Source organism: Cucurbita pepo, chromosome LG12 (genome assembly GCF_002806865.2).
Source record: "Cucurbita pepo subsp. pepo cultivar mu-cu-16 chromosome LG12, ASM280686v2, whole genome shotgun sequence".
NCBI classification, from domain to species: domain Eukaryota; kingdom Viridiplantae; phylum Streptophyta; class Magnoliopsida; order Cucurbitales; family Cucurbitaceae; genus Cucurbita; species Cucurbita pepo.
In genome coordinates this window covers 4,342,837-4,364,443 of record NC_036649.1, presented here as the reverse complement: position 1 = coordinate 4,364,443, position 21,607 = coordinate 4,342,837, and the positions used below count along the sequence as shown (strand labels likewise).

Sequence of the window (21,607 nt, the reverse complement as noted above, 5' to 3'; positions counted from 1 at the left end):
TTAACCCTATTAAGCGAGTGATGATATTTTAACACTTCGGTTAGCACTAGTCTTCATTCGTTGCACCATATTGAGTTGATAACGAAAATCCTCACATTTGTCGGTATTCAACCCTCTTGTAAACAAGTTTGCCACTTGGTCATCCATATTCTTCTTAGAAGATGTTCTCTTTAATAAAATAGTAATGCACATTCACATGCTTTGTTATAGCACAAATTCTCAAATTTTCTGCGAGGCGAATCGCAAATTGGTTGTCACAATGAAGTGGTATTGGATAATCAATTTTCTTTTATGTAAATTTTTTGTTAAGATTTTCAGTCATGTACTTTCTTGAGCTGCTCCAACTACTGCTCTGTACAACGCTTGTGTAGTTGATAATGATACTGTTTGTTGTTTTTTACTACACCAAAAAATTGTTCTCGAACCGAGCTTGAACACATATCCAGTGCTTGATCTTTGGGTATTGTAATATCCTGCATAGTTAACACCACGATATCTAGCTAGCTTAAAGTTTTCACTTCTTTAGTACAAAAGATCATAATCAATTGTACCTTTGACATATCTCAAGATTCGTCGAATCGCATCCAAATTAGGCTTCTTTGGACTTTGCATGTAATTATTAATGACTTCAACTCCATTTTCAAATCCATTTGGTTGGTTCATATAGGTCTCTCGGTCCAACTCTCCATGCAATAAAGCATTCTTTATATCCATCTGTCATAATTTCCAATCTTTATTTACCGCAAGTACTAGAGAAACCTGTATCTCTCAATTGATCCATCAACGAGACACATTATTTTGTAAACCCACTTGCAAGAGATGGATTTGATATCTCTTGATCTGGACACTAGTTCCCAAGTTTAATTTTGGTCTGGACACTAGTTCCCAAGTTTAATTTTGGTCGAAGGCTATAATTTCTTCCTCCATTGTCTGCTACAAAGCCATATTTTGCGATGCTTCTTCATATGTCTCTAGCTCTTTAACTTCGTCTTCTGTAATAGTTTTCAAGTTTAATTTTTCTCCAAGGCTATAATTTCTTCCTCCATTGTCTGCTACCAAGCCGTATTTTGCGATGTTTTTTCATGTCTCTAACTCTTTAACTTCGTCTCCTATAATGGTTGTGTTGACATACTTCGAATTTGGATATTGGATTTTTTCTGACCATCTTTGTTGAGATGCCATTTGTATTTTGCTAGGTTCGTTTGGTCGAGTCACTTCTTACTCACCAGAATCAATGCCACTTGGATCTTTAGGCACATCATCACTTAAGCAAATGTATATAGTTTGCTCTCTGTGAAAAATTTCTTCAATGTTGTCCAAGCCTGATAATACTTCCTTCTTTGAGGGCCACCGACTTCCATTGCACCCCTTTGATCGTTAATCACGTGGTTTGAACATTCTGAAACAATGATCCATTCATTTTCATAATGTCACAACCTAAAAATTTATCCTCAAGTCGTGACTTTTTATGACTATGACGTGTAGTGTGTATGCAAGAAATTCAAAGGAAAACATGATTTTAAAAAAATCAATCATTATTTTCGTAAGAAGAGCGTTTCAATACAAAGAGAACATAGGTGACTAGTTTTAGACAAAGAAAGAAAACATGAAGGACAAAAATGTACTAATCGGTAAAACCGGACTGACGCCCCGAGACACGCTTCCTCTGTGATAATCCACATCTTTCAACGCGCCCTCTCTTGACCCAATGCCTCACATACCTGAAAAAGAAAGATATGGTAAGAATGAGTATAAAATTATACTCAGTAAGCCACCTACTTGTAGGCTCTTAGCGCATCCTAATCTTGACAAACTTCCACGGCCTTTTTCTTTGGCTTTAGAACATCTAGTTCAGGTCTTAGCTCCTTGAGCTTCTTTAGTTCTTCGTCCTTTCATTAAACCTTAAGAGTTCTCTTATGCCAACCTCTGTTTGACTGCTGCCTGCGAGTAGCTACCTTGGCATGACTATGAGACTACCTGGTGTCTTACCTAGGAAGTGAGTTGTAACCCCCTAGTCCTATGGTAATCCCCCTTTGTTCGGGGAGGGCTACCTCCCCCATTCCCATCCAGCTAAATGGTCCGTTACAACGTGAGTCTCATGTTTCCCGTGCTAAAATGGCTTTAGAGTAGACGAGTCCTGATCAGGAACCCCCTGGTCTCCCACGAAGCTTTAACACCAATTGCACACAAATAACCTAAGGGTACTCTAGAGATAGTTCGTTTACCGTGGTAGTTTCTTATGCTCCTAGGGGAGGGTTAGGTCTTCGCTTAGGAACTTGTTACTCTAACCACAAAACCTTAGTTTTATCGTTAAACTGAATCATGAAAGCTAACAGAGTGTACCCGTTAGAACTAGCATCATCATATAAGATTCATGCAACTATAAACATATATGCTCAATAGGGCAATATAACCATCAAGCTCCTAGAGGGAGCGCAGATTTCACAAGTTTCCTTCCTCCTTTCAACATGAATCAAACATATACATATAAAGTGGAAGCTTAAATCATAATTGCAACACTCAGATAATTCTCAAAATACTTCACATAATACATCCATAATCTTAACAACAAATTACCTACCTTCAAACATGGAAAGCTACCACCTAAGGTAATTAAACTAGCATGCATGCATAACCAAGCGACTCCTACAAATGTTTCTTCCTAAAGTTCCGTGTGGTGACTTACCTGGATGATGCATACCCTTACGTTAGCGTTTCCACACAATTAGCGTGTCCAAAAGTACTGATTTTTCCTCAATTAGATCCTATTTCATTTAAAATAGAGTTAGGATTGCATTCAGGAGGAAACTAAGAAAAAAAGAAGTCAAACGGGACAAAAATGGGCTTACACGCGCCGGGACAAGTTCACATACAGGTTCCACGCGCGAGTGTCACGAGTGCACGTTTTTCTGCAACCACGGGTCGTCGGTTCAGTTCATGTGGACCGCGGGTCGCCAGGGTTTGTTTCATCACGTGGGAACTGGGTCAGCTGAGGAACGCGGGTCAGGTTGCGTGGCCGCAGACGCGTGTTGCTGGAAGGTTGGAGTCACGTCTCTCCCGGCGGCATTCGACTCATGTCCGGTAGCTATTGGTGCATAGGGTCCTCTTGTCGGTTGACACGTGGCGCGCTGTCGCCTTCTCTCTCCTCCTATTTGAAAAGTGGATTTCCAATTAGTTTTTTGATGTTCTTCTCATTTTCCTGACTCTTGATTTTTAATCCAAACCGAAATGACTTCTTCAACAAAGTTTTAGATCATACTACAACCTACGAGCCAGTATTTTTTTTTTATTTTTACTTAATCATACGACGAGTTATGAGCGTCGGAAGGAGGTCCATTAACATCCTTACCGTTCTTGGAAAGATTCTCAGACCTCAACTCGTCCGATTTTCCTCACGAAATCAGCGGCGGATCTTCCCTAGATGAAGGTAGCAAACTTTAGCATTCTATTCCTAAAGGAAGATCTCAGATATGAAGAGGAACGTTCAAGATATTACCTTGCAAATTTCCCTAGGATCTTGATGGAAAATGAAACCTCTACAACACAAGTCCTCCTTTTCTTCAAGAAGGAACTTCAGCGTGTAAGTCTTAGTCGAGAATGAACTTCAATGATGGTTCTCCGACGAGAAGTCTGGCACTTTGCTTTCCCCTCTCAAGTTTCTTTTCTCTCAACTTTCTTTCTCACACTTTTCTCTTTGTCGGTGCTCGGTGGAAAAATCCTCAAGACCCTTATAATGAGCTGAGGAGCAAAATGCCCCTTTTGCCCCTCTGACTTTGACCGTTTTTTTTCTTGCATATTTTTAGCATAGGACAATCTTTAGTGGATATGGTANATACTCTTCCATCGTTTCCATGAGCGCTAGATTGTCTTCTTCTATGACACATATTGCTTCTGCATCCCATGTCTCCTCCATCTCCTGTTCATGTAGCTCTTCTTCCCACAATTGTAGCCGGTACTTTCAAATCTCTTCACTAGAGAGCTTTTGTTGTCATTCTTTTGACCTCTCTCTGGTTGTGCAATTCCTTGGTGACTTCTTTCTTTGTCACCATATTTGTATTCACATTTGGTAGCTAGCTTATTGTTACTCTGACTTTCACTTGTGTAGAGTGCTTCTTCTTCACCCTTTAATGTGATGCCTCCCATTTGCTTAGCCACGGCTTCTTAACCGGCTAGCAAATTTTCAAACTCTACAAGTGATGGTTGAGTGTGTCATCCTTGTACAACAATAACAAAACTTCTATATTCTGGTCGCAATCTGTGAATAATGATTCTCTTCATTTGAGCTTCTCCAATGACGGACTTCGGGTCTAGTACAATAATCTCCCAGTAAATCGACTTGATCTTGTGGAAGTACTGAGCAATCATCATGTCACATTGTAAAATTGATAACAACTCATTCTCTATGAGTTGTAGCCTCGTATCGTTCTTCTTTGAGAACAATATCACGAATATGTCTCATGCTTCTTTTGATGTCTTTTCATACCAAATGTGCTTTAACATCTCTTCTTTGATTCTTGTCTTCAAGACAAACATATTTTGGTGCTTTGATTCTCCATTTGCGCAAGGCGCCATTAGAATCCTTCTCAGGCGACGTAGTTTCACTCCTGTCAGCGACCTCCCAAAAGTCTTGTCTTTGTAAATAAGACATCATGCATATTGCTCACATGTTATATTTGTTGTTGTTGAGTTTCTTGATTCCTCCAACGATTTGAAAATTACCCATCATGTTGGCTATATCTCAATAATAACAAATAAGCTCTTTTTAACACAAAACTTGTAAGTTACAAACTACTAAGAAAACAAATAAACTCAACAAAGCTACAATCATGTATATCCTAACCACCGAAATCAAGGCGTTTCACATGCTAGTACTAACAATTTCAACCAGTATTGCTCAAAGAAGTCTGAATGACTATTTATTTGGGTGTGAGTGTCTTTTTTAGCTTGCTTTTCTGCCCACTATGAGCTATAAATTTATTGACAAGTTAGACCTAATTCGAGTTAAATTAGATTTAATATCGAAATGAAGAAGAAAAATTGATCGAACAATAGATGAATCGGGCAAAAATGATCACCTTAACTTTGTACTTCGGAGTTATTTTAACCAAATATATATATATATATATATATATCTATCTATCTATCTGTATATGTATATATGTATTATATATTAGCCATTCTCATCCAACTCCCGGGTAAGATGAAAGTTCATTTCTGTGTGTTTGTTTGCAAATGGAAGTAGAATAGATACAGAATCTTCACTTCCTCTGTAGAAAGAGGCTTTCCACCAGCAAGCCAGATCTCCAGATATGGCTTCCACTCCCACCGGCTCCATCACTACCGTCGAAGATGATCGTCACCTCGATCACCAAGACTCCATCAAATTCGGCTCTACGGAGGCACTCGAACACATTCGAACCCTCACCGATGTCGGAGCCATGACCCGTCTCCTTCACGAGTGCATTGCGTACCAGCGAGCCCTAGACCTCAATCTCGACAATCTTCTCTCCCAACGCTCCGACCTTGACAAGCAGCTCGTGCAGCTTCAGCGCTCCGCTGAAGTCATCGGCATTGTTGAAGCGGATGCCGATTACATGCTCTCTAACGTCACATCCACCAGCGGCCTCGCCGACCAGGTTAGCGCCAAGGTCCGCGATCTTGATCTGGCCCAGTCGCGGGTCAATTCCACCCTGCTTCGTATCGACGCCATTGTTGAGAGAGGGAATTGTATTGAAGGCGTCAAGAAAGCTCTTGATTCCGAGGACTACGAATCTGCAGCCAAGTATGTGCAGACGTTTCTGCAAATCGATGCTAAGTACCAGGATTCCGGGTCGGATCAGAGGGAACAATTGTTGGAATCGAAAAACCAGTTGGAGGGAATTGTCAGGAAGAGGCTCTCGGCGGCTGTGGATCAGCGGGATCATCCCATGATCTTGCGATTCATACGGCTTTATTCTCCTTTAGGTTTGGAGGAGGAAGGGTTGCAGGTTTATGTTGGGTACTTGAAGAAGGTGATTGGAATGAGGTCTAGGCTTGAATTTGAGAATTTGGTGGAGCTGATGGAGCAGCAATACCAAAATCATAATGTGGGCAGTAATCAAAGCCAAATTAATTTTGTTGGCGGCTTGACAAATTTGTTCAAGGATATTGTTTTGGCTATAGAAGAAAATGATGAGATCTTAAGGAGTCTATGTGGTGAGGATGGGATTGTATACGCGATATGTGAACTTCAGGAGGAGTGTGATTCGCGTGGATCTTTAATCTTGAAGAAGTATGTGGAATATAGGAAATTGGCTCAGTTGTCATCTGAAATTAATGCTCAAAACAAGAATTTACTAGCTGTTGGTGGACCAGAAGGACCTGACCCAAGGGAAGTCGAGTTATACTTGGAAGAATTGTTGACGTTAATGCAGTTAGGTGAGGACTACACTGAATTCATGGTCTCCAAAATCAAGGGATTGAGTTCTATAGATCCAGAGTTGGTTCCCCGAGCTACAAAGGCTTTCAGAAGTGGAAGTTTTAGCAAAGCAGTTCAAGATATCACAGGATTTTATGTGATTCTAGAGGGATTTTTCATGGTTGAAAATGTGAGGAAAGCTATCAAGATAGATGAGCAGGTGCCTGATAGTCTTACAACTTCTATGGTGGACGATGTGTTCTATGTCCTACAGAGTTGCTTAAGACGTGCGATTTCCACTTCGAATATTAGCTCATTGATTGCAGTTCTGAGTGGTGCTAGTAGTCTGTTGAGCAATGAGTACCAAGAGGCATTACAACAGAAAATGCGAGAACCAAATTTAGGTGCAAAACTATTCTTAGGTGGTGTTGGTGTACAAAAAACAGGGACTGAGATTGCAACAGCCTTGAATAACATGGACGTGAGCAGTGAATATGTTTTGAAACTCAAACATGAGATTGAGGAGCAATGTACTGAGGTATCATACTTCACCTTGACATTTACTTCATACATAACTGCTACTGTTGTGCTATATTACACTAGATTTCTTTTTGCACTTTTAGTTTTCATTTTTCACGTTTTGTGGCCCCTTTGTTTAGTGTTTAAAAGGCTGGTTGAGATTGAAAACCTATTTTGTTAACTTTGTAATCTGTTGTGTGAATTTATAGCCTTGGCAGATGAGTATTGCTTTTGAAATTGCATAGTTCATTGTCATACGTTTGATAGCATATAAAGCTGGGTTTCCCCATCTGATGTTCTGTTTTAGTTTCACTATTTGTATCAAATTTATCCTCCATTCTTGTTTAAAAGTAGTTCAGCTACTAAGTGTAACTCCCTGAATCTGGTTCCTGTCTCTAAGCCGGAACTATCCACCCTACTAACATGATAAGAAATAATTTCATTGATAGTATGAAATTTCGAAAGGGGGAGAAACCCCGTCTGGTGAATTACGAAATAACTCTCTAATTGGAGAGGAGGGAGGAAAAGCTATAGTAATGGAAGAGGGGGAAACATTTACACCAAGAAACAACCACATTAATAACAGATTCAAAAAATCTGTGATAGGGAAGTTCCTTATCTTGAAAAATCTCTCTTGTTTCTCTCTTGCCATATGATCCAGCAGTAAGCTCGAATAAAATTCTCCCATAGGGCTTTTTTCCTTTTCTTGAAAGGATGGTCCCCTATTGTAAAGTGCAGCATCTGTTGAGGGTTATTTCGTAAGGCTGTAACCCATCCAATGGAGTGAAAAATAAATTTCACACCAAACTCACTTCAACCAAAAGATGGCCTTGTGATTCAGCATCCTTCTTGCAACCTGAAATCCTACGTTGTTATTCGAACACGTGTCCCCCTTGCCTCTGTGCTCGTTGGTAATATTTTCACATGTTCCACATTTGGAAAACCTGCAAAGCATAAATTTAGTGAACATAAAATGGAAATGACAGACACTTGATTCCGGAACTATGGGATTGAGATCTAACCACTTTTTAATAATAAAACTTTTCAATGCCAAGACCACCGGAACTCTTTGGCAAGTTTCTGTCTAAGAAATTCTACAATCTGTTTTGAGGTTGCAATGAACCAACAGTGTACTGGAAAATGCTCGTTGACAATTTTTGCGCTTTCTCAGCCCCATCTAGGGATATAGAATTCAGTATGTAGAAGTTCTATCTTATCTTTGAGAGTAAGTAACTTATATTTTGCATCTTCCATATGCTGCATTCTGTTAAATTACAATATATTGTATATTGTATTATTTGAGAATCATCAGTATCAAATTGATCTGGAAATTAAACTCGATATACTTCTTGCTATTGTGTATTCTCTTCCAAAGTTGAAGTTAATTTTACAACTTTTTTAGCCTGGCACAATTCTTTGATGTTTTGGTGCATGATTTTCTTTTCTTTTCCTCTTATATTTTGGTAGTCCTTACTTCTATTGAGGGATAATCGAGAGATACGTTGATAGGAATGTAAGAACCAAAATTTTGTTTATTTCTAAGGAGAAAGGCGGCTAAACCCAACCATAAAGTTATGGGTGGTTAGCTATGCAATATGAATTTTGTTTTATGTTTTTTGGTTTCTGGAGTAAGATGGATTCGGTGCATATCCATTTGGCAGAATTTATTAAAACTATTTTTGGATTTTGTGATCAAAATAGTTGAAATTCTGAACAACATTTTTTTTGTTTTCTATGTATCTAATTTTGAATTTGAAATTTTAACATATCTATTTAAAACTAAAGCTTTGATAAATATAGTACTTCATGTTAGTTAAATTAACATATGCATAATACTACATATATTATCAGTTACTGTAAAACAATAATTATACATAGTTTATTAATAAAACATTTTTATAAATAAAATAATTATAGTTGGTAACTATAATTATTTTTTTAGTTTATAAATATTTTATCAAACTCATTTTAAATACTTCAAATTATGTTCCGGTTTCTAAGTTTGCTACCAAATACATATTCAAAAACACTGAAAACATGAAATACAATTTTGTTATTCATGAAATCTCTCGTTTTCAAATTTATGTTTTGAGATCATTAACAAATGCAATTTCACTTTGTTGGCCCTTTTGTGCTAATACATGTGAGGCCTTTTTCCCCTTTAAATGAAAAGTCATACATTCGTAGAACAAATGAAAAAATTTACAGCAATACCAAAGAACAACTCATTACAAAATGGAGTTGAAACAATATTAGCAATGACAAAATCCAAAAAAGAAAGAAACCATTACAAAAAGAGGGGGGATTTCAAATTAAAAACCTTGTCAAATATATAGTTTTTCTTCTTTATTTTCCCATTGACGAGCTTTATTAATTCACCTTTTGGTGTTGGGAGCCCAATAAGACGCTTTTATTTCACCCTTTGAGATAATAGACAATAGATAAGTACAAAACTCTTTTGATCACTGACACCTAAGGGGAAGAATTACCGTGCCATAGTCCAGTCCTCCCCTAATGTGAGGCCCAATTTTGTAGTGACATACAAGTTAGTTCTGTTACAGGAAGATGTCGAATATTTTGGGGAGGATAGAGATCTAAGGGGATTTTGTATTAGTCTTGAAATTTTTGGTGTAGAGAATCCTGGGAGCAGAGTTCAGATCTCTTGAAGAGCTTCATCAATGTATAACAGTTAGATAGGAGATGGATTATTTTGGGGAGGATAGGGAGCTAAGGGGATTCTTATCATGTTTTACCTTCAGAAGATGGACTGAAATTGTTGGGTCCTCCCTAATTTTTTAGCCTCTTTGTTCGTTCTGGACCATTATTCAGTAATGATATATAATGTATTAATTAAGAGCTACTTTTAACCTTAGACATTTGTAAAATCTAGTGTTGCAGCTTATTAGTAGATCTGGGTTGATTAGTTTGACGATGAAGGAATGACAGTTGTGTACTAATTCTTATTCTATCATATGTCTCATGTCTCATGTCTCCCTGAAATTAATTACATCAGCTGGGATACTTCACTTACTGTTATTTTGTTCCATGTGAACTCCCCAGTGCCGTAATTTTTTCTGATTATTTTGTAGTGTTGTTTCCAATATATGTAACACAAATCGTGTGGAACCATTTTGGTAGGTATTTCCTGCGCCTGCAGACAGAGAAAAAGTGAAATCTTGTTTATCTGAATTGGGTGATATGAGCAGCACTTTCAAGCAAGCTTTGAATGCTGGGCTGGAACAACTAGCTGGAACTATAACACCTCGGATTCGCCCCGTCTTAGACACTGTTGCAACATTTAGCTACGAACTGTCCGAGGTTGAGTATGCTGATAACGAGGTGAATGACCCATGGGTCCAAAGACTTCTCCATGCAGTGGAGACGAATGTGGCATGGTTTCAGCCTCTAATGACTGCCAACAATTACGACTCGTTTGTGCATTTGGTGATCGATTTCATCGTAAAGAGACTTGAAGTGATTATGGTGCAGAAGAGATTCAGTCAGCTTGGAGGGCTTCAACTTGACAGAGATGCAAGGGCGTTGGTAAGCCACTTTTCCAGCATGACTCAGAGAACTGTAAGAGATAAGTTCGCTCGTCTCACTCAAATGGCCACAATTCTCAACTTGGAGAAGGTTTCAGAGATTCTAGACTTCTGGGGTGAGAACTCAGGACCTATGACTTGGAGACTTACACCAGCAGAGGTAAGGCGTGTGTTGGGTCTCAGAGTTGACTTTAAACCTGAAGCTATTGCTGCTCTTAAATTGTAAACTTATTTTAGTATTTACCTCATATATTCTTTGGTTCTTTCCTATTAAGAAATACCTACCTCTCTTGCCCCTATCTTGCTTCTTAACTTTTGTTACTTCAACTTTTAAATACTGATAGCGCAGCCAAGCAGATATACTTTTGGACGTTTAACAGTACACTTTCTTGTTTTTCCTGTGAAGAATTAGGAATTTTGGTACTTGAGAATCTGGTTTATGAGTGCTACATTTTGAACATGATGATTCAAGGGTGGGTTTTGATGATATTAGAAACGGATGTTTGAAAGGAGAATAATCGTTCTTGAAACGAGTCCAACTCTCCAATGTCAACAGGCTTAAACATGCATGGTTCGATTTTCTTGAATCTGATTACCAACTTGAAGCCTAAACAGAGCAGTATTCTACATGTGATATAATCTGTTTCAACTGCATTCAAGGTTTCATAAAAATATCTTCTAATTGTTTTTGGTCTTTACATCACAACTTGGTTGAAACGGTAATCTTCAAACCTAATTTGATCGAGAGTTGATGTACCTATATTATTTCACGTTGTCTCTCTATTCTAATCAATATTGGATCCCATAAAAACAAAAGATTAAGCTGTCTATTTAAGATCTAAAGAATATAAGGAAAGGAACTAAGGGATTTAAGAAGGACAAGGGGCTTAAGCAAGCTAAAGAAGGATTAGAAGGAAAAGTACTCAGAGAGTTAAGTAAGGACAAGGGTCTTAAGCAAGCCAAGAAGGATTGGAAAGGAAAAGTAAGTATCAACGACAAAAAAAAAAGATAATTTTTCCAATTTTAAGGAATTTTCTAGATTTTTAATTCCTTATCGAGAAGGATTTTAAGATTATCCAAAGAGAAGAATGATTAGCGGGATGATGGAGAATATAAAAAATTTGGATTTTTCAAGAAAATATTAATAAAAATGACAATTACCAAAATACCCCTAAACTTCAAGATATTTACGAAAATGTCACGGATCAGAAAATTAATTTAAGTAAGTTCTAGAAGATACACAACGCATCACATCCAACGGCTAGAATTCAAATAGGAAGTTGGTAGCTCATTGATTGGAGAGGATATTTGTGACGGATAATCGATAAACTCATTCTCCAAATCAAGATGATTCTGGAGGTTTCAACGTTGGTTTAAGCTTCCTCTATAAAGTCTGAAGTTTGAGCATTCATATGGATTAAGAATCGAGTTAAGTCAAGCTCCTAATCAAAAGTGATAAGCGTTTAGATTTTGGGTCTCTTACTCTCTAATTTCTTCCAAATTCGAGAGCAATTGTCCACCATTTTCCTTCATACTTGTTACTACAACTTCTAAATTAGATTACCCACAAATTCTACGAAGGAATCAAGCCCTAAAAGAGCCTTGAACTTATTCCCCCAATAGTGGCAGCCATTAAAGAACTTCAAAGGTGAGCTCAAAATATCAATCAGAGCCTACACGATAATTCATCGATCAAGGATGATCTCATTGGTTTCTGCATCTTCAAGGAGTAATTCTATAGAAGATTACAAAGAGAAAAACTTTAAGAACGTGCCCAATTGAAGGAAATCAGTTTCGGTTACACTTTGGGGGTAAATATCGAATTCCAATCTGCGGTCCATTTCTCTTCAAATTAAGCGTTAGCTTCAAAGGATTGAGTTGAGTTACTTTGATGAAGAAATCAAGAGCTGAAACGTCCTAGAATGAGCTACCTAAGAAAAGAAAGTTCTGTGTTTTCGGGTGAGTTGCAAACCGAGGACGATTTTTGAAAATTAAGGCCCCACACTCAAAAACATTCCTCCAAACCAATTCTTTTGGCTTGAGCTAGGAATAAGAAATAGGTTCCATGCAGAAGTCGGGCCCTGAAAACTCCTAGAATCGGCTAACCCAATAGAAATTCCTTGTTTTGAAGTCTAGCGAGAAATCATATTTTCGACGAACTTTGGAAACAAATATCTTAGGCCACGATCCACAAGAAGGTACGAAATTAATCACTAGCTCTTCCTTGTAAGACCATCTTTAAGTTTCATGAAGAAACGAGAGGAGCAACGTCGTGATTAGAGCTGGCGAAGCAGGTTTTTAGACGACAGCGCACATAAACGCGTGCGTCTTCTTCTTATCCAAAGAAAGAAGATGATGACATGGCCGGCTCAACTAAACCAGCCATGTCAAACCAAACTGTGACCTTTGCTTAGTTCTTCTCAATTTTAACCCTCTTCCAGACCAATTCTCATAGAAACTTTCATGGTTCCCTAAACTAGACACAATAAGGAATTTGTGAAAAAAAAAAATTGAAATAATTCGGATACCGAAAACTTGAGAACGAAAGCTTCGAATGTCGATGACGAGGTAAGTAGCCATCTTAGACTTTTCTTAAGCATAAGGTAGAAATTGCTTGGATTTAAGTATGAACCTTAAACAAAATATGAATCAAGGAAATATGGAAAAAAAAAATACAAAGAACCAAGGTTAAATTGCAAGATTACATCAAAATGAACTCTGCTAATTATATATGTGACCATAATGCCTTTAAGAGTTAAAAGCCCTGAACCAATCAAATTGTTCATTACGTTAAAATAACTTACTAAATGAACTTTGATAGTTTAAGTAGATAAGTAATGGTGTAAAATGATCCTAATGCCAATAGAATAAGAGGTATCCAAACCAAAAATTAAGGATAAAATGACAGAAAAATGACCAAACACCTGCTAAAGTAATATTCATAAGGGTTATCGATGACAAAATAGTGAAAAATAAATTGGGATTGCCTTTAAGGGGAGTTAAGTGTGGAGGATAAAAGGGAATGGCTTCTTCCATGAACCAAGCATGGATTGATGGAGTTCTTGATTCAACCACACATTACACATCAAACAAACACAAAATCTAATCCAGAGAACCACAACATTTTCAAAAATCTAATATCAATCAAGTTTCCAATAATGAAACCTAGAGACCATATTAGTTAGCAGTATGAACCAAAACAGACTACAAACTTAAAAGTAAATACTAAAACATAAGGTGGTTTCCTTCCTTTAATACTAAAACATAAGGAACGTGTTTTAACATACAGTAAATCAAAATTGGGAAAAGAAAAACTAGAGGACGACCCGAACAAAGGAGAGGGGAATTCCTGCTACATTCACCAAAAGCTACTTAACATTCAACAATTACAAATAACCAGAAATAGCCCAACAGAAACAGTGAACAAAACCCAATTAAAATAAAAATAAGAACACACAAAGTTTGTGAGAAGATCAGACGTGTGCAGTGCCTTCTGTGAACTTGGGATCCTCACATCTGTACTTTCCATCGGGCCCTATTCCGAACCCTTTCGGATCAGCAAACACGTTCTCTAGTAACTGACTTCTGGCTGGATGGGGGCTTTCATCTGCAAACTCTACTGCTTCTTCAACCACCTCGTCTATCCTCTTCTCTATCGCCTTTAACTCCTGTTCACTCGCTAGATTCTTCTCCACCAAGTACTTCTTCAACGCTGCGATGGGATCTCTAGCAGCATAACGGGCCTTCTCGGCTGCCACGGTTAAATCAGGAATTCTTAATCCTTTGTACTTTCCAGAGTTATCATATTTCAATAAGAAACTACTACACTTGTGTCATCTAGTCGAGTCGGTCTATGAACTCTAAAGAGTGACCACATATTTAACTGATGAATATTAGAAATCTACATATATGTATTATCGTTCCAATTTGCTAAATGTATCAAATGAGTTCCAATTGTTCTTCCTGGTGAGCAATCAATCATGCAAAGGTCACATAATGGAGTAGTTATGTCTATAAAGCTTGCCTGGTTTCTTCCTTATTCACTGCCACTTCTATCATGTTTGGTTCACTAAGAATCTATTCAGTAAACATTGCAAGATGACTCCAATAATGGCCTCAGACAATGCACTCAGGACTAAATCAGCTATAACATTTCCCTCTTTGTTAAGTAAAAAATGAACTAATGAATGAGTTATCCTCTAATGCTGTGTGGAGTAAGGATTAAGAGATTAGCTGCTATCATTATTCATGGGAAATGAATTCAGGAACTTTTAGATGATCAGTAATAATAAATGTCAACAAGCAAATGCATATTTAGAATTGACAGAACCAAATGTAGGTGTGAATTTAAGAGAACTAACCAGGGTCACGGAGTTCATCTGGATCGGCCAGTGAGTGTCCTCTAAACCTATAGGTTTCACATTCCACGAGAGTCGGTCCTTCTCCTCTCCTGGCTCTTCCAATTGCCTCCTTTGCAACCTCCCTCACCTTCAAAACATCCATACCATCAACATGAACACCAGGCATTCCAAATGCAGGACCCTTCTTCCAAATTTCAGGATCTGATGTTGCCCTTAAATGTGACATTCCGATTGCCCAAAGATTATTCTCCACAACAAATACAATTGGCAATTTCCACAGAGCTGCCATGTTCAAACACTCAAAGAACTGACCATTGTTGCAAGTTCCATCTCCAAAAAATGCCAGTGTGACATCTTCGCAATCTGCCTCTTTTAAAACTTCTCTCTTGTATTTAGATGTAAATGCCGCACCGGTGGCCACTGGTATGCCTTCCCCGATGAAGGCGAATCCGCCGATCACATTATGTTCTTTCGAGAACATATGCATTGAGCCACCTTGGCCACGGCAGCACCCAGTGGTCTTTCCAAAGAGTTCACTCATGACCTCGCGGGCTGGAACTCCCTTGCTAAGAGCATGAACATGATCACGATAAGTGCTTACTACGGTATCCCTCTTTGTAAGCAGCTTGATAAAGCCAGTGGAAACAGCTTCTTGGCCATTGTAAAGGTGAACAAAACCAAACATTTTGCCTCTGTAATACATCTGTGCACACATGTCCTCAAAAACTCTGCCTAAGATCATGTCCTCATAGAGTACCAAACCCTCTTCTTTTGTAATCAGCTGTGTAGATACAAGAAAGGGAACCAAAAAAGTGGAAGAACTTTTAAACCAAGATGAATCCATGCGGTGGAGCAAATTAACAATAATCGATAATGATAATCTCAAACAGTAAAACAGGGAGACGAAAATTAAGAAATTAAAAATCAATCGATGAATCCATGCAGGCATAGAAAGTGAAATTCCATGCTAAATTACCCGATTCCCCCAAAAATTGCAGGGCATTAGCAACCCAATAAGAAAAGAATCAACCCCGAAGAAAATCCGGAATCAAGAATCCGAAACGTACCAGATTGGAACCGGATTTGAGCTTCTTCTCCTTGACAACATCGGAAACAGCAACGACAGGGGAGGATCGAGAGCGAGTGGTGGATTTGGAGATAGATGGGAAGCGAAATCGAGATCCAAGAAAGTTGGAGGTGGATCTAAAGGGATGAAAGAAGAGGGGTTTTTCGTTAGATCTGGGGGAGTTGAGAAGAAGGGGTTGGAGGATTCTGGGAGATGCAGAGAGGGACATTGTGAAGTGGGCTTGTGAGGGGAGGAGAAGAGGGGAAATGGAATGGAATGGAAAGGAAGAGAAAATGGAGAAGATGTATAAAAGGGGTGGAAGAGGAGAGGAGAAGGGGAGGGCGGAGGAAACGAGGAGAGGGAGCTTGGGAATCGCCGCCTTTTGTGAGGCGTGAGGATTTTGGTGTTGCGTTTTCACTGCAAACTGGAAAGGATGAAATGGAGTGGAGAAGAACACACTCCCCACACTCAACTAAAACCAACTACTTTCTACTTCAACAACAACAAAAATTAACTCTTTTTTAGTTCATATTCCATCTTCTAACACCTTTTAACTTCATCAAAATTTTGATTTTAACCTTTCAAATCTAAACTTTGTTTCAAAATATGTAACTATTCTAAGCTCTTCTCCTTAAATTCTTCCCTCATTCATAAGTTGTTTGTAATTATAGGTAGATTAAAAGTCTGCCCTCTCAGATACATCTTTCACTGTTTCTCTAATGAATAATTTGTTTATCGTCAAATCATACTAATTCCTACTCTCTATATGGTCAAGTCTAAAAAATGGTAGGTATGAATGGACGGTAAGAGTCATTCTCACCCATGCAAATCAAAAACAATCTCTCGCAAGCTCATAATTCATTTAAGATTAGGATCGAATCACATATGATTATTCTGTAATATATTAATCTTCTCGATTCACATATTTACAAATTGAGGTAAAATATTTTGTGATCTAAACTTGTACAAATTCATTGAATATGATACCACCATTTACAAGTCTCCACCAGAAAAAACTTCCATCAAATTACAAACTGAGTCGTATTAATAGTCTTATCAAGTTAAGACACTCAACTTTATCAATATATCATAACCCTTTAAGTTATAACTTGAATATGATCAATTAACTACGTACCGTTTAAAATTACATTAATAACCTGAATTTTTCATACCATAAATAATATTAAATTGTAAATAAAATAATTTAAATAATTATTAAAATTTAAATAATTCATTACGATACTTTAAGATATAAATTTTAATATAAAGTATATCAATGATATGAAACGATTCAATATTGCTTCAACTCTATATGGAAACGACCGTCAATATGTGCCAAGCTTTGTTTTTATGAATATATATATATATATATATATATATATATATATTTTTTTTTTTTTTTAATTATAAACAATAAAAAATAGTTTTATTATCAATTAAATATTTGGTTGAATTTCAAATATTATAAATTAACTTCTGAACATATTTGATTTTACAAATATCATATAATTTATTACGTAGGATGTTATGCTATTTTAGAAAAATGAACTTATAACATGAAATATTTTTTAAATTTACATTTTTAATAAAAATATGTATTATGGATAGGGATATAATTCATGAACCACGGTGGGATCCACTTATCACCACTCAAAGTTTGCAACAAAAATTAAATTTATATTTACAATGTTGAGTTTCTCTCAACCGTGGGTCCATAGCTCAGTGGTAGAGCATTTGACTGCAGATCAAGAGGTCACCGGTTCGAACCCGGTTGGGCCCTTTATTTCGTTTTATTTTTCTTTTTTTTCCTGCTACTTGAATAATATCATATAATGAAATTTAATTTACGGTTTTAAGAGTTGATTATGGTGAGTAGTAGAATATTTTAGTAACATTGTGCTCGAATCACACAAAACTCAACAAATATGTGGCACTCTTTGAATGAGTTGCATTTATTGTTGTAGTTGAAACTCTAACTCATTTGAATCCTTTTTGGTGGTCGTGAAATAGCACACAATCAAATAATCAAGAATATTCATATCTCTGACTTAGCACACCGTGCNGTTGCATTTATTGTTGTAGTTGAAACTCTAACTGATTTGAATCCTTTTTGGTGGTCGTGAAATAGCACACAATCAAATAATCAAGAATATTCATGTCTCTGATTTAGCACACCCTGCTGAAGTTTCATGAGATTTAGTAGACTAGGTACACTTATATATAAATCATATTCCAGGATAGACTCATGAACATGTTGGGTTTTATGTCCTAAAACTCATAGTTTGTAAACNTATCTCTGACTTAGCACACCGTGCGTTTGAAGTTTCATGAGATTTAGTAGACTAGGTACACTTATATATAAATCATATACCAGGATAGACTCATGAACATAAGCTAGAGTCATACATCGTACATACTAATCATCAATCCTAATATGCTCACACTCTCCCCCATGCGATCATGATTTCTACAAATTAGGTCATGCTATAGCATGCCTTCATCGTAACTAAGCTCCTAATCACATGATGTACATACTTAGCATCAATAACAAGTTAAAATATGCTTAGGAGCTTTGGTATGCTACTTGTATTGCTAACTCATTCTCACTAAAATCGCTCCTAATACGTCAATTAATTATGTTAGTTCCTTCAAATTACACTTATTTAATCATTTTTAGGGTTAATATTGATAAAACATGTCAAAAGGAGTAAGAATCGAAAAAACTAGAACTCACACCGGGTTTGAAGTGCCCTCAGGCACTCACACACATGCTCATGTGTGCCACTCGCCTAACGACCCTCGACTGCATGCAGTTTCATGCGTCAACCACCGCTTGGATGAGCTTCATTTTTTTTTTTTTTTTTTTAACCACACATCACCCTTCTCCTCGTGTGATCCTCCACCTCTTCCCCCAACTTGCTACTATTTTTTTTAAAGACAAAATATTACAGTACCTTAGATAATGACTACTATTTGAAGCGCACTGTCATAGATGTTCCGATCTATCTAGTTATTGTCATCAAATACCTTGTCATCGAGAATTTAGAATTTGCCAGGAATGCAACACATGACAACAAGAAAAATAGGATAAACTCTAGGCATGTTCTTCTAGCGGTGAGGAATGACGAGGAGTTTGAAAAATTGCTTCAAGAAGTCACAATTGCAAGTGAAGGAATTCTTCTGAACATCAACTCTTCTTAAACACTGAACATGAGAGAGGTGAGCAACACTTGTGGTAGTGCTCTGATAGGAATGAGCATGAGAGAGGCAAGCAACACCCATGGAAATACTACAACAAGAGTGAGCACGAGAGAGGCGAGACAACACACGTGGAAGTGATCCAAGAGAAGTAAGCACGAGAAAGACAAGTAATGCCTCTGGAAGTACTCCAAATAGATAATGTGCATAAGTTATATGCTCTCACTGCTTCAACTGACACAAATGCTAACAAAAAGAGTTCTCAGCTTCCATCAGCATCCAAACTAATAATGAATGATATCTATTATTAGCTTGAGTTAAAGTGTCTGAACCATTAGACTTATAACTTGATTCATGGTTTATTCCTATTTACCTAACGGATATCTAATATTAGGATTTAATTAGCTTTTTTTTTTATTTCTCACATAAAAGTTATTGCAACAAAATGGTGATTTATGAGAGTTAATTACCTTTAAAAATCAAATTTATTGTTTAAAACCAACTTTTTATTGTCATAATTGTAAAAAACAAGTTACATGATTTGTAAAAACTAATTAAATAAGTGTATTAAATTTAAAAATAATTTAATTTATTTTCTTCTTCCAATCACTAACTTTGTTCTAACTCTCTTCATACCCTTCTTGCTTGAAAAAAGTTTTAACAAGTTTGAAAACAAAAACAGACCAAGAACTCAAGTGTAACCGTGTTCTTCGCTCGAATCTTAAATTTTCAAAAAAAATTATCTACCAAATTTTGTTGTAGACATGTATTTAATTACTTAGGCTATTAAAATCATTTAAAATATGTTTGAATAGGTGTTGAACTTGACTCACCCGAATATTTTAATTGCATTATGCTAAAATTGCATAAAACTCGAATATATGAGATGTGAGCGCAAACGAGTTGCAATCATTGAACGATATGCATTTGGGCTTTAGATTCAATCTATAACCCTAATAATTTGTTCAGGAGGGGCGGAGATGAGGATTGTTGCGTTTCTGCTCCAAAAAGATGCTCGATTGTGGTGGTAGTCTACCTGGAGGACTCTGGCTACAAATGTTGACCAGGTCACCTGGACACAATTTAAGGAGGCTTTTCTTAGGGAATATTTCAAGCCAATGGTGTGATAAAAGGAAAGGTGAGAATTTATGAGTATTGAGTAGGGAGACACATGTTAGAAGAAGAATATGATCACGAGTTTATTCGATTGCCTTAATTCCTTCTTGTATGGTCGACACTAAGGAAAGGAGAGTAGAATGTTTCATCATTGACTAGAGATTTAAGGTTTGAGGATCTATATCTGCTCATGAGACACCTAACTACGTTATGACACTTTGACTAAAAAAGGCGATTGATGACTGTGAGCCCCCCTATAGTTGATAAAATTCTTGACTCGGGCTTTTCCAGAAAAAGGAGGTAAGTGGAGGCAATCGCACAACTCCCGACCAAGACCCCACAAAGTCGAGGTGGGTTTGGACAAACACAAGAGAAGAGGCCCACATAGAAAAATTCTCATAAGAAAACGTTTTATATTAACTGTGGATTACACCACCTCAGACAATATAAATTTAAGAGTAACGTGTACTTCAACTGCTATATGGATGACATTTAAGAGTTGGCCTAACAATAGGGTCAAATTTATGCCAATACTCGATAGGAGGCCGAGGCCTCAAACACGGCAGTCATAGGTATGTTGTCTATACTTTGACACTTTACATAGATGTTGTTTGATTTTTGTTCTACCCATTTTTTTATTTCTTCCAATTTTGTTAAACACATCCGGATAGACTAGAGTCATTAGGTAGTGTATTGTCAGTGGCCAATCCCATAGGGGTGAACACGAAACCCTATAAGAAAGTAAAACACTATCAAATGTTTTTGTCGAGTTAAAAGGGGAGTGTCTCACAAATTTTTTTTAATACTCACCCAGTTTTGAGAATGAATTTTATAGAATGGTAAAGTCGTGGTACAGAAGTGACTGACAAGGTAGAGAAGCATGAAGCAACTCAAGAATCTTTATGTTTTTTCTCTGTAAGATATTTTCGAAACTTGATTGAATCTTGTTATAACACTCCTCCTTTATGGGAACTAGAAAATTTTGGATCGAAAGCATTTTTTCCTTTTAACTTTCTTGTTGTTGAACTGTTTGGTTAAATTACAACTCTTTTAAAGTTCCTTTAGAACTGATTTTACTTTAAGTGTCTTTTTAGCATCTTTTCATGTATTTTAAATTACAAACTTCTAGTTTTAAATGACGTCTCTTCTCTGATACATGTGTGAAATGTTGGGTCATTACATTATGTGACACCGGAGTAAAGAAGAGATACATAAATAAACTGAGACCTCATCAAGATGAGAGTGATTTGAGGATGAGTGTTAAAAAAGGCCTATAAGAATTAAAAATTACTACATATATGCCAACAAAGTGCACTTTTATTTTAAATGGTTCAATCATATGAACTTAAAATTTAAGCATAGAGTAGTACTATGTTGGGAGATCTACTTAGATAAATCTTATGTTGAG

General features: G+C 37.0%; 2 protein-coding genes and 1 non-coding gene across 3 annotated transcripts; 2 read left to right on the top strand and 1 right to left on the bottom strand.

Moving 5' to 3' along the window:
- The first annotated feature begins 5,187 nt into the window (after positions 1-5,187).
- LOC111807166 (conserved oligomeric Golgi complex subunit 4-like) lies at positions 5,188-10,840 on the top strand. The gene is made up of 2 exons (XM_023692757.1): positions 5,188-6,935; positions 10,055-10,840. The coding sequence occupies exons 1-2, from the start codon at positions 5,310-5,312 to the stop codon at positions 10,682-10,684; spliced, it is 2,256 nt and encodes a 751-aa protein (XP_023548525.1). The 5' UTR covers positions 5,188-5,309; the 3' UTR covers positions 10,685-10,840.
- Positions 10,841-13,677: 2,837 nt separating this feature from the next.
- LOC111807184 (pyruvate dehydrogenase E1 component subunit alpha-3, chloroplastic) lies at positions 13,678-16,330 on the bottom strand. The gene is made up of 3 exons (XM_023692786.1): positions 15,887-16,330; positions 14,820-15,600; positions 13,678-14,209 (listed from the first exon to the last, which is right to left on the bottom strand). Exons 1-3 carry the CDS (start codon positions 16,112-16,114, stop codon positions 13,932-13,934), a joined length of 1,287 nt encoding a protein of 428 aa, XP_023548554.1. The 5' UTR covers positions 16,115-16,330; the 3' UTR covers positions 13,678-13,931.
- Positions 16,331-17,593: 1,263 nt separating this feature from the next.
- Positions 17,594-17,665, top strand: TRNAC-GCA. The gene has a single exon. It is a non-coding gene; the product is annotated as a tRNA-Cys (tRNA).
- Positions 17,666-21,607: the final 3,942 nt, after the last annotated feature.